Below are 12991 nucleotides of genomic sequence, written 5' to 3' on the forward strand. Positions count from 1 at the left end.
CATGTATGGGGAAAGAGGTCTGAAGGGGGAAAACAAAATGATGAGAAGCAGCATGGTTTAGTGGAAAGAGCCCGGGCTTGGGAGCCAGGAGGTCCTGGGTTCTAATCCCGGCTCTGCCACCAGTCTGCTGTGTGACCTTGGGCAAGTCACTTCATTTCTCTGGGCCTCAGTTCCCTCATCTGTAAAATGGGGACTAAGTGTGAGCCCCATGTGGGACAGGGACTGTGTCCAACCTGATTAGCTTGTATCTACCCAAGAGCTTAGAATGGAGCTTGAACAGAGTGAGTGCTTAACAAATACCATCATCATCATCAATTGTATTTATTGAGCGCTTACTGTGTGCAGAGCACTGTACTAAGCGCTTGGGAAGTACAAATTTGCAACATATAGAGACAGTCCCTACCCAACAGTGGGCTCACAGTCTAAAAGGGGGAGACAGAGAACAAAACCAAACATACTAACAAAATAAAATAAATAGAATAGATATGTACAAGTAAAACAAATAAATAAATAAATAAAGTAATAAATATGTACAAACATATATACATCATCAGGAAGCCCTAGGCAATCTGGGTTGGACTTGCTGCCTGCATAATAATAATAATAATTAATAATAATGGTGGTATTTGTTAGGCATTTACTAGGTGCTAAATGCTGGGGGAAAGAAAGAATAATCAGGTCGGATACAGTCCTTGTCTCACTTGGGGTTCACAGTTAAAGCAGGGAGGGAGAACAGGGATTTCATCCCCATTTTACAGGTGGCAAAGGTGAGGCCCAGAGAAGTGAAATGACTTGCACAAGGTCAAACAGTGGGTAAGTGGTGGAGCCAGGATTAGAACCCAGGTCCATTGATTCCCAGGCCCAGGGTCTTTCCACTAGGCCACGTTGCTTCTTTCTTCTTTGTCAAAACCTTCCCCAGCCCCCAGTCCCCCACCCTGGGCCCCTGCTTCTAGAGAAGCAGCGTGGCTCAGTGGAGAAAGCACGGGCTTTGGAGTCAGAGGTCAAGGGTTCGAATCCTGGCTCTGCCACTTGTCAGCTGTGTGACCTTGGGCAAGTCACTTAAGAGAAGCAGCGTGGCTCAGTGGCAAGAGCACAGGCTTTGGAATCAGGGGTCATGGGTTCAAATCCCAACTCTGTCAATTGTCAGCTGTATGACTTTGGGCAAGTCACTTAACTTCTCTGTGCCTCAGTTATCTCATCTGGAAAATGGGGATTAAGAAAGACTGTGAGCCCCCCGTGGGCAACTTGATCTCCTTTTAACCTCCCCAGCGCTTAGAACAGTGCTTTGCACATAGTAAGCACTTAATAAATGCCATTATTATTATTATTATTACTTAACTTCTCTGTGCCTCAGTTACCTCATCTGTAAAATGGGGACTAAGACTGTGAGCAACACGTGGGACAACCTGATAACTTTATATCTACTCCAGCGCTTAGAACAGTGCTTTGCACATAGTAAGCACTTAATAAATGCCATTATTATTATTATTATTACTTAACTTCTCTGTGCCTCAGTTACCTCATCTGTAAAATGGGGACTAAGACTGTGAGCCCCACGTGAGACAACCTGATAACCTTATATCTACCCCAGCGCTTAGAACAGTGCTTTGCACATAATAAGTGCTTAATAAATACCATCATCATTATTATTATTATTATTATCTGGGGATTGGGTGGTCGGGGCGGCAAGCCGAGCTCCGGAGGGACATGGACCCAGGGAGGAAGGGCGAGGGAGACCAGCGATCTCTCCGTGCTGATGTCAGACTTGGGCCCCAGTGGCTTCTCTATTTATTTATTTATTTTACTTGTCCATATCTATTCTATTTATTTTATTTTGTTAATATGTTTGGTTTTGTTCTCTGTCTCCCCCTTCTAGACTATGAGTCCACTGTTGGGTAGGGACTGTCTCTATATGTTGCCAACTTGTACTTCCCAAGTGCTTAGTACAGTGCTCTGCACACAGTAAGCACTCAATAAATACGATTGATTGATTGATTGATTGATTCACCCCCTCCTAACCCTCTCAGCGCCCCCAAAGAGGGCAGCTGCTTTGTTCTCTCCAGGCAGGTGGCGGAGGCGGTACCCACAGGGGCCTGGCTCAAAAGGGGGTTTTGTGGGACAATCCTGTGACTTTGGCCGAGTCGCTTCCCTTCTCAGGGCCTCAGTTTCCTCCTCTGTAAAATGGGGATCAGACCGTGAGCTCCGTGAGGGACAGGGCCGGGTCCGACCTGATTGTCCAGGGGCTGCCCGGAGCCAGGTGCAAAGAAAACCCCGCACCGAGTCAATACCATAATACCGATGGACGCTTCAGCGATTCAAACTGCAAGAAGTGGGGTGGCTTAGTGGCTAGAGCCCGGGCCTGGAGTCAGAAGGACCTGGGTTCTAATCCCGACTCCGCCGCTTGTCAGCTGTGTGACCTTGGGCAAGTCACTTAACCATTCTGGGCCTCAGGTACCTCATTTGTAAAATGGGGATTGAGTGCGAGCCCCACGTGGGACAGGGACCGTGTCCAACTTGATTAGCTTGTATGTACCTCAGTGCTTAGAACAGTGCTTGTTACATAGTAAGTGCTTAACAAATAGCATCATTATTATTATTATCGTCATTATTGAAATGACTGAATCATTTGAGCCCCAGGGCCTCAACGGCTCCTCACAAAGTCACTGTGGGGCCCCCACTGATGATAATAATAATAATAATTATGGTATCCGTTAAGCGTTTACTATGTGCCAGGCACTGTACTAAGTGCTGGGGTGGATACAACAAATCGGGTTGGACACAGTCCCTACCCCTTGTGGGGCTCACAGTCTCAATCCCCATTTTAGAGATGAGGTAACTGAGGCCCAGAGAAGTGAAGCAACTTGCCCAAGGTCACACAGTAGACAAGTGGTGGGGCCGGGATTAGAACCCACGACCTTCAGACTCCCAGGCCCAGGATCACTTCCCTTAGCAGGTCACCAGGGTCTGGGCACCCCATTCATTCATTCATTCATTCAATCGTATTTATTGAATGCTTACCGTGTGCAGAGCACTGTACTAAGCGTTTGGGAAGTACAAGTTGGCAACATATAGAGACGGTCCCTACCCAACAGTGGGCTCCCAGAGGGACACCACCCCCAACTGCGGGAGGCCTCAGGCTGGTCTCGGGTCCGTCATTATGGCGGGGTGGGGGTCCCCTCCCACACCTGATCCAGCCAGGGGAGCCATACGAGAATGTTGGTCTCCCCCACTCCCCACAGTGCCCGCTTCTGCCCTGATTAACTGACCAGGTGAACGGCAGCTGCAGGGTGGAGTGGAGGGCCATCTGGATGGACTGGAAGTGAGTTGTGAGCAGGAAATGTGTCTGTTTATTGTTGTATTGTACTCTCCCAAGCGCTTAGTACAGCGCTCTGCACACAGGAAGTGCCAAATAAATACGACTGAATGAATGAATGGATGGGGTCAAGGCTGCCGGTTGCCCCGGTGAGTCCAGAGGGCACGGCCACTCTGCAACAGGTGGGATGATGGTGGCCGGACACGGTGAGGCCCAGCACCCACCACGCGATACTCTTCCTCTTCCCCTCCCCCGCTGGATGGCTCAACATCCGCTGGACCTTGGGCATCCCCCTGTGCCCTCTGTGCTGCAACCAGACACGGGCGACACCAGGAATCCGGTGGTGGATGCATCCAGCTGACGTGTGTCCCGATAAACGTCAGCCCTCGTCGGGGGTCTTTGGGCCAACGGCTCTCAAACCTCCAGGGTCTCCAGGCTCCCATCCAGGCCTTGTCGGACAACTTCCAGCTCCCTCGACTCCCGCCCACCCAGGCCTCCTCGCCGACGCCTTCCGTCTGGGCCTCTCGGAGCAGCGGGGCCCCCCGTTTTCCCCTCCCCCGGGGAACCAGCACTGCGGGACTCACCCCCGTCTTCTCGTCGAAGATCTTGATCCCCCCGAAGGAGACGGTCAGGAAGATTTTCTGTTTGTGCTCCCCCTTGGCTCGGGCCCCTGCGACCACGCCCTGCCGAGAAACCAGGCCGGTGGCCTCAGCCAAACACTGCTCCCCATACCTCCTCCTCGCATCCCAGAATCCCCCCAGCCCCCTCACCGTGCTATTTCCCTAGCTCCCCATTCCCCTCCCTTCCCGGTTCCTCCCTCCCCACTCCCACCTCCATCTCTCCTCGCTCCCTGTGGGTCAGGGTCAATCGTATTTATTGAACACTTTCGGTGTGTGGAGCACTGTACTAAGGGCTGACCCCCTCTCTCCTTACCTCTTGACCTCCCTTCGGACTGGCTGGCAGCTTGGAGCCCAGGCGGGGCCACCAGACTACCGGCCTCCCCATGAAAGCTGGACACAGGGAGCCGTTGATCCTGCCGGCCCTGGAGCCTCGCCACGTTCCTCCGGTCATATCTCCCCACACCCAACACACCCTGTCCTCACAGCCATGACGCCCCATCCCGCAGCCACCCCACAGCCTCAGTGCCCCATCCCATTCTGGACGTCCCATCCCATGACCACCCCACAGCCCTGACCCCCAGACTGCCACCCCTGGGGCCTGACATCCATCAATGGCATTTATTGAGTGCTTACTGTGGGCAGAGCACTGTACTGAGCACTTGGGAGAATACAGTATAATTCGGTTGGTCGACATGATCCCTGTCCACTCACAGTCAAGGGGGGAGACAGATGATGAAATGAATGATAGGGAGAGCAGCAGTATGCAAGGTCACAGACGTAATTGCTGGGGGGCTGGGGGGCGGTGAGTGTACCAAATTTAAGGGGATTAAGATGGTGAGCCCTGTGAGGGACAGGGACTGTATCCAACCTGATTTGCTTGTATCCACCTCAGCGCTTAGTACGGTGCCTGGCACACAGTAAGCGCTAAACAGATACCACAATTATTTAAGGGGTACACGACCGAGTGAACAATGAAGGGAAATGAAGACTTGATCAGAGAAGGCCCCAGAGGAGATGTGATTTTAGGAGGACTTTCAAGGTGGGGAGAGTGATGATCTGTCAGATACGAGCCGGGGAAGGAGTTCCGGGATGGAGGCAGGATGCAGGCGAGAGGTCGGAGGAGAGTTGGACGGGATTGGGTCAAGGTGGGTAAGTTGGCATTAAAGGACCGAAGAATGAGGGCTGGGCAGAAGTAGGAGTCAGCGAGGTGAGTTGGAGGAAGGGGAGAGCCGACTGACTGCCTTAGAGCTGATGGTGAGGAGTTCGTTTGATGTGGACGTGAATAGTAAGTGTTTCACAAAAACTGCGATTATTATTACCATGATCATTAGTAGGAGTAAGTACTAGGAGGAAACGGAAGACGGCGGAGGTTGGGGAGAGGTAGATTTGGGAATCATACATGTAAGGATGGCAGATGAAGCCATGGAAGACAATCAGTTGTCTGAGGGAGTGGGTTTGTGAAGACTAGAAGGGGACCCAGACCTTGAGGGATTCCCCCAGTGGGGAGGCGGAGGAGGAGTCCGCGAAAGAGACGACGAATGAGCGGCCAGAGATTTAGGAGGAGAACCAGGAGAGGATGGTGTCAGTGAAACCGGGGTTGGATAGCGCGTCCCGAAGAAGGGGGTGGGCCACAGTGTCGAAGGCAGCTGAGAGGTAGAGGAGGATTATAGAGGCCATTGGATTTGGCAAGGTGATCATCGGTGAGTGGGTGTAGATGGAGAACAGAAGGGGATCCAGAAATGAACCTTGAGGAACCCCCAGAGTTAGGGGGTGGGAGGCGGAAGAGGGGCCTGTGAAGAAGATTGAGAAAGAACGCCTAGAGAGATAGGAGGAGAACCAGGAGAGGACAGAGTCAGTGAAGCCAAGGTTGGGTAATGTTTCCAGGAGAAGGGGGTGGTCCATGTTGTCAAAGGCAGCTGAGCGGTCGAGGAGGATTAGGGTGGAGTAGAGACTGTTGGATTGGGCCAGGAGGATAATAATAATAGTACTGGTATATGTTAAGCGCTTACTTTGTGCCAAGCACTGTTCTAAGTACTGGGGGAGATACAAGATAATCAAGTTGTCCCACATGGGGCTCACAGTCTTAATCCCCATTTTAAAGAGGAGGTAACTGAGGCACAGAGAATTGAGGTGACTTGCCCAAAATCACACAGCTGACAAGCGGCGGAGCTGGGATTAGAACCCACGACCTCTGACTCCCAAGCCCGCGCTCTTTCCACCAAGCCGCGCTGCTACTCTGTGATCGGTGACCTTTGACAGGGCACTTTCGGTGGAGTGAAGGGGGCGGAAGCCAGACTGGAGGGGGTCCGGGAGAGAATTGGAGGAGAGGAAGTTGAGACAGCAGGTGTAGACGACTCGCTCGAGTTGGAGAGAAAGGGTAGGAGGGAGATGGGGCCATAACTGGAAGGAGCCATTGGGGACAAGGGAGGGTTTTTTTAGAATAGGGGAGACATCTCTAGATGGTGAGCTTCTTGTGGGCAGGGAACACACCTTGTAACCTCCTTAGCGCTTAGAACAGTGCTCTGCACATAGTAAGCACTTAATAAATGCCATTATTATTATTTACACCGTTGTCCTCTCCCAAGAGCTTAGTACAGTGCTTTACACAGAGTAAGCGCTCAATAAATACCACTGATCGATTGGTTGATGGGCACGGTTAAACCAGTGGAGTCGGAACCTTTGGAGAGTGAGTGAAAAACCCAGCTACCCTGTGGGTGCTGACTCCTCATCCTCAGCCCGCTTCACGGGTACTGACCCTCCATCCTCACGGACCCCCTGTGGGCACTGGCACCCCATCCTCACGATCCCCCACTGATCCCCCATCCACGGGACCCCCTGGGGGGCACCGACATCACAGGTTGAGGAGATTTTCATGAATTTTTTTAGAAGGATTTATAGCTGGCCTGTGCTCTCTCCCACCCCATTCTCCCTTTGCCCCTGCCCCAACCACCACCCCTCCCCATGCCCCGGGTGGCACCCGCACCTTGAGTTTCATCATGGCATCCTGGCACAGCTTGTCTCCCCGGGCGGCGGTCACCTCCTCCACGCCGATCAGCTTGGCCTTGTAGCGGGCCCCGTCCCCCTTGAAGCGCCGGATCAGAGCGGCCTCGCTGCGGCCCTGCGCTGCACCGCGGGAGCACAAGTAGGCCCGGGTGGGCACAGGCGGGCACGGACGGAGGGACAAGTCGGCGGGTGGGCGGTGGGAAGGATGGCCAGGAGGCAGAAGGGGATGGATGGGCAGAAGGGGCAGTGGGTGGGGACAACAGGAGCGTACGGATGGCAGGAGGACATGGACAGACGGAGAGAGTAGGTGAATGGGCAGGGACAGGCAGTGTGCAGGAATGGGCACAGATGCAGAGGGACCGGGTACGACCCTCCCTTTCCCCACTCAGGCCGGGCCCCGGGCGCCTCGAGCGAGCAGAGCGAGCAGATTCCTCATTCCATCCTGCCCTGCTGGGTGACCTCGGGCAAGTCACCTAACCTCTCTGAGCCTCGGTTTCCTCCTGTGGACAATGGGGAGAACAGTGCTTTGCACATCATAAGCCCTTAACAAATACCAAAATTATTATTATTATTATTATCTTCGCCTCTCCCTATCTCTCAGAGATGTTCTGAAGATCGACCAACCATCTGTGGCATTTATTGAGCGCCTACTGTGTGCCGATTGCTGCCCTGAGCCCTAGGGAGAGTACAGTGAAACATGATCCCTGCCCTCAAGGAGCTTCCAGTCTACTATGTGCTGAGCACTGTACTGATCGCTTGGGAGAGTACAGTAGAATTAGTAGACACCACCCCTGACCTTGAGGAGCTTCCGAACTACTGTGTGCTGGTTGCTATACTGAGCACTTGGAACAGGACAGCAGAGTTGGTAAACATATCCAGCTTGGCCTAGTGAATACAGCATGGTCCTGGGAGTTCCAAAAACCACCACTTGTGTGCTGAGTGACCCTGAGGAAGTCACTTAACCTCTCTGTGACTCAGTTACCTCATCTGTAAAATGGGGAGTAAGACTGCGAGCCTCATGTGGGACAGAGACTGTGTCCAACCTGGTTAGCTTGTATCTACCCCAGCACTTAGAACAGTGCTTGACACATAATCAGCGTGGCTCAGTGGAAGGAACGCGGGCTTTGGAGTCAGAAGTCATGGGTTCTAATTCCGGCTCCACCAACTGTCAGCTATGTGACTTTGGGCAAGTCACTTAACTTCAGTTACTTCATCTGTAAAATGGGGATTAAGACTGTGAGCCCCCTGTGAGACAACCTGATCACCTTGTAACCTCCTCAGCGCTTAGAACAGTGCTTTGCACATAGTAAGCGCTTAATAAATGGTATTATTATTATTATTTGCACATAGTAAACGCTTAACAAATGCCACCATTATTATTATTATTATTATTAATAATCTAGATGGTGAGCCCGTTGTTGGGTAGGGATTGTCTCTGTTGCTGAATTATACTTTCCAAGTGCTTATTATAGTGCTCTGCACACAGTAAGCACTCAATAAATATGATTGGATGAATAATAAGGGCTTAAAGAATACCATCATTATCATTATTATTATCTCTGTCCTCAAGGAGCTTCTAGGCTACCTCATGTAGAGCACTGTACTGAATGCTTGGAAGAATCTGATTGTAGATATGACCCCTGCTCTCAAGAAGTTTCCAGTCTAGTGTGGGAGAGAAGCCGTGAAGCAACTTTACAGAAAGGGGGAGGAGGAGGAAGAGGAGGAGGAGCAAAGGATGAAAATCAATTCAAGAGCCCGTCACCTCCACCGAGTGACGGATAGACAGGGCCCCCAATTGACTGCTTCCCTTAAGGTGCCTGTCTTAGACACCTGAAATAGAATCCTCCCCCTCCTCCACGCCCGCTCCTTTGAGAAAGTAATTGGAGATAGCAGGTATTTTTATATTCATGTATCCTTAATTATATCTACGCAGCTGTCACTGAGAAAAGACTTCCTCAATCCAGCCCCCTGAAGTGAGGACCCAGAATTGACAGCAGGTCCCAAAAGGACACAGATGGAGCCCGTCAATCCATCAGTAGTAGGCACTGAGGCACCTACTGTGTGCACAGCACTGTACTGAGTGCTTAGGAAAAAAATTAAGTGGTAAGCACTTACTATGTGCCAAGCATTGTATAAGCCCTGCGTGTGGAGGGCAGGGACTGTGTCTGTGTATTGTTATATTATACTCAACTTGTACTACCCAAGTGCTTAGTAAAGTGCTCTGCACACAGTAAGTGCTCAATAAATACGATTGAATGAATGCTCTCCCAAGCGCTTAGTACAGTGCTCTGCACACAGTAAGTGCTCAGTATATATGACTGAATATAAGCAAATCAGGTTGGACACAGTCCCCGTCCCACGTGGGGCTCGCAGTCTCAATCCTTGTTTTACAGATGAGGTAACTGAGGCACACAGAAAAAAAAAATTAATAATGATGGTATTTGTTAAGCGCTTACTATTTAATAATGATGGTATTTGCTAAGTGCTTACTATGTGCCAAGCACTGTTCTAAGTGCTGGGGGAAATACGAGGTAATCAGGGTGTCCCACGTGGGGCTCACAGTCTTAACCCCCATTTTACAGATGAGGGAACTGAGGCACAGAGAAGTGAAGTGACTTGCCCAAGGTCACCCATCAGACATGTGGCGGAGCCGGGATTAGAACCCCTGACCTTCTGACCCCCAGTACCGCGCTCTATCCGCTACATCACGCTGCTTGTCTACTACTCCGTGCTGTCCTGCCCTCGAGAAGCTGAAGCTCTACCGTAGACACAATCCCTCCCTTTGAGGAGCTCATGATCTACCACGTGCAGAGCACTGTACTGAGCGCTTGGGAGAGGAAGAGAGAGTTAGGAGACATAAGCCTTGCTGTCAAAGAGCTTCCAGTCCACTGTGTACAGAGCGCTGTCCAGAGTGCTTGGGAGAGGACAATGAAGTTAATAGACATGATTCCTGCCCTCAAGGAACTTCTGGTGTACTGTGTGAAAAGCATGTACTGAGCGGCTGGGAGAGGACAACAGAGTTGGTAGACACGTTCCCTGCCCACAAGCGACTTCCAATCTAGAGGGGCAGCAGTGGCAGTGTCTCTCAGCATCCCTCCCTCCGACTGATGCTCTAATCCCATCTCTCACACTTGCTGCTCTGTGACCTTGGGTAAGTCATTTCACTTCTCTGTGCCTTGGTTTTTCTTCATCTATAAAATGGGGATTAAACACCTATTCTCCCTCCCACTTAGAGCCCCGTGGGGGACAGGGAATGTGCCCAATCTGCGTAAGGAGCATCTACCCCAGCATATAACACATAGTAAACGTTGATAAATACACTATTATTATTATGACTAAGTAAAACCCTGAATAGTCAACTCCAGGTGAATTTGCATATAATAATAATAATAATGATGGCATTTATTAAGCGCTTACTATGTGCAAAGCACTGTTCTAAGCGCTGGGGAGGTTACAAGGTGATCAGGTTGTCCCACGGGGGACTCACAGTCTTCATCCCCATTTTACAGATGAGGTAACTGAGGCACAGAGAAGTTAAGTGCCTTGCCCAAAGTCACACAGCTGACAATTGGCAGAGCCGGGGTTTGAACCCATGACCTCTGACTCCAAAGCCCGGGCTCTTTCCACTGAGCCACGCTGCTTCTCATATCAATGCATATGAACGTGTACCTGCCGTACTGCTCGTTGTGGGCAGGGAATGTGTCTGTTTATTGTTGTATCTTTCTCTCCCAAGCGGTTAGTACAGTGCTCCGTCCACAGTAAGCGCTCAATAAATCCGATTGAATGAACTGAATTGGACTGAAGTGCCTCTCAACATTTCTTCTGGCTGTCACCTTCATGGTTACCCTGACTCAGTGCCCCCAGAGTGGCTGTCAGGGTGGGGGCTGGGAGTCCCATCCCCACCAGAAGCTGCGGCTGTGGGGGGGCGGGGAGGTGCCCAGCACAGCTCACCCTCCCGTCTCGGCTCCTAAGGAAAAGGCAGCGGAAATCAACTTACAGAGATGGATGCAAACAGACTGACAACCTCCAGGAGGCCCGTAAATCGTCATTGAGATCTGCAATTTGCAAACACCGTCTGACTCGAGATTCCGCCGCACGTAGGGCAGAGGAGACCAGTCATGGAATCCCAATGAGCAATTTGTAAATGGCATCGTTGGCCCGAAGGGGAATCGTGGGGATGGAAAACCAAGCCAGCCCTGAACGTCCACTGGTCCGGTTCCCGGCTTCAACTGGCACTGCCCCATCTTTTCCGTCTGCTCTCTTCACCCCCGGCCCTTGGCTCCCTCTCTCTGGTTCCCTGAGGCCAGCCTTTCCGCCACCCCTTCTTCTCGACTTTCTACCTCGGTCACACCCTTCCTCTGGGCTGGAACTCCGCCTTCCCCCTTCAGATTCGGCAGACCTAGGCTCTCCCCACCTCCTTCTCCTCCTGAAACCCACCTCCACCAGGAGACCTTCCCTGATTAACCCCGATCCCCCCAAACCGCCGGACCCCAGCGCTCCTTGTCTTCAGTCTCCTGAAACCCACCTCCTCCAGGAGAACTTCCCTGATTAACCCCCGACACTCCCAAACTGCCAGATCCCAGCTCTCCCCACCTCTTCCACCCTCCTGAAACCCACCTCTTCCAACATGCCTCCCTCATCCACTCTCTGTACTTACGTATTTTACATACTTTTATTTTGATACTCACCTGCGCCTCTGAACATTTATTCATATATTCAAGTAGTTACTCATCTCCTTCATTATGACACTTTCCTATTCCTTCCTGTTCTCTCCTTGTTCTTCCTCCTGCTGTACTCTTAGGAAGTGATTTCTTCCTGCCTGCCTGTCTCTGAATGAACGTCTGTCTGTGGGTCTGTTTGCTGTCAGCCTGTCTACCCCACTAGATGGGAAGTTCCTCGAGGTCAGGGAATAAGTGTCTTATTTCTACTCTGCTCTTCCCAGTGCTTAGGTCAGCCAGAGTATGGTTCCTCATAGAGTCCCCTGCACCCACTGTGAGGGGGAGAGAGAGACAGAGAGTGAGAAGGATAGAGAAAGAGAGCAAAAGAGAGAGATGGAGGAAGGGATAGAGAAAGAGAGTAAAGGAACGAGATGGAGGAAGGGAGAGAGAAAGAGAGCAAAAGAGAGAGAGAAAGTAAAAGAGAGAGATGGAACAAGGGAGAGAGAGTTAAAGAGAAAGAGAGAGAAAGAAAGGGAGAAAGAAAGAAGAGGAAGAGAGAAATTGAGAGAGAAAGAAAGAGTAAAAGAGAGATGGGAGAGAGAATAAAAGAGAAAGAGCAAAAGAGAAAGAGAGAGATAAAGAGTAAAAGAGAGAGATGGAAGAAGGGAGAGAGAGTAAAAGAGAAAGAGAAAGAGGGGGCGAGAGAAAGAAGAGGGATAGAGAAAGAGAAAGAAGAGGAAGAGAGAAACAAAGAAAGAGAGAGAAAGAAAGAGTAAAAGAGAGATGGAGAGAGAGAGAAAGAGTAAAAGAGAGAGAGAGAGGTGGTGGGGTGTGGGGAGGGGAGCATGTGTGTTCTGGGCTGAGCAGACAGGGGCTGACCAGTCTGATGATAAGAGGAGACTGCCAGCTTTGTCTCTGCAGAGACTCTAAGAGGACTTAAGATTCTTCTCTTTCAATACAGATTTGTGCCCTCCTGGCTGGAGGCAGAAGGATGGGCTAGATGACCCAATGAGGCCTCTTTCCAGCTAGCCAATTCTCCAGTGACCTAACCTGGTGGGGGCAGAGGGTTGGGGGGAACCATCCGAAGGGTGGAAGTGGTTGAACTCCCACAGGAACGGAAGGAAAGGGGAGGGGCTCAGAGCTCTTGGAGTGCCATCCTGGGGGTGTCCCTGGGACTGGATTAACCCAGGAACACGAGATCGGGGGCCCCCAATAAGTCCACCGGCCCAGAGTCTGCAGGAGTGCTAGCCCAGCCCCAGGAGGCCACTGTGGCTGACCATCTCTGCGGCCCCTGTCCAAGGTAGGGGCCTGTTTCTGGCGTTTTGGACCCTGCCGCCCCCTCCAAGGAGCCCCCTGGCAACCTGTCCTCCCGAGGGTCAGGCAGCCCCCTCAGCTGT

The 12991-nt window shown here is 51.4% G+C and overlaps 1 protein-coding gene across 1 annotated transcript in view; it reads right to left on the reverse strand.

Annotated features, from left to right (window-relative positions):
• DAB1 (DAB adaptor protein 1) overlaps positions 1–12991 on the reverse strand; it is a 71008-nt gene that overhangs the window by 26126 nt on the left and 31891 nt on the right. The window contains exons 3-4 of the mRNA XM_038753216.1: positions 6917–7056; positions 3898–3996 (exon numbers count right to left, since the gene is read on the reverse strand). Coding sequence (XP_038609144.1) covers positions 3898–3996; positions 6917–7056 — 239 coding nt within the window. The remainder of the gene's footprint in view (positions 1–3897; positions 3997–6916; positions 7057–12991) is intronic.

The sequence above is a fragment of the Tachyglossus aculeatus genome, chromosome 10, assembly GCF_015852505.1.
Source record: "Tachyglossus aculeatus isolate mTacAcu1 chromosome 10, mTacAcu1.pri, whole genome shotgun sequence".
Taxonomy (NCBI): domain Eukaryota; kingdom Metazoa; phylum Chordata; class Mammalia; order Monotremata; family Tachyglossidae; genus Tachyglossus; species Tachyglossus aculeatus.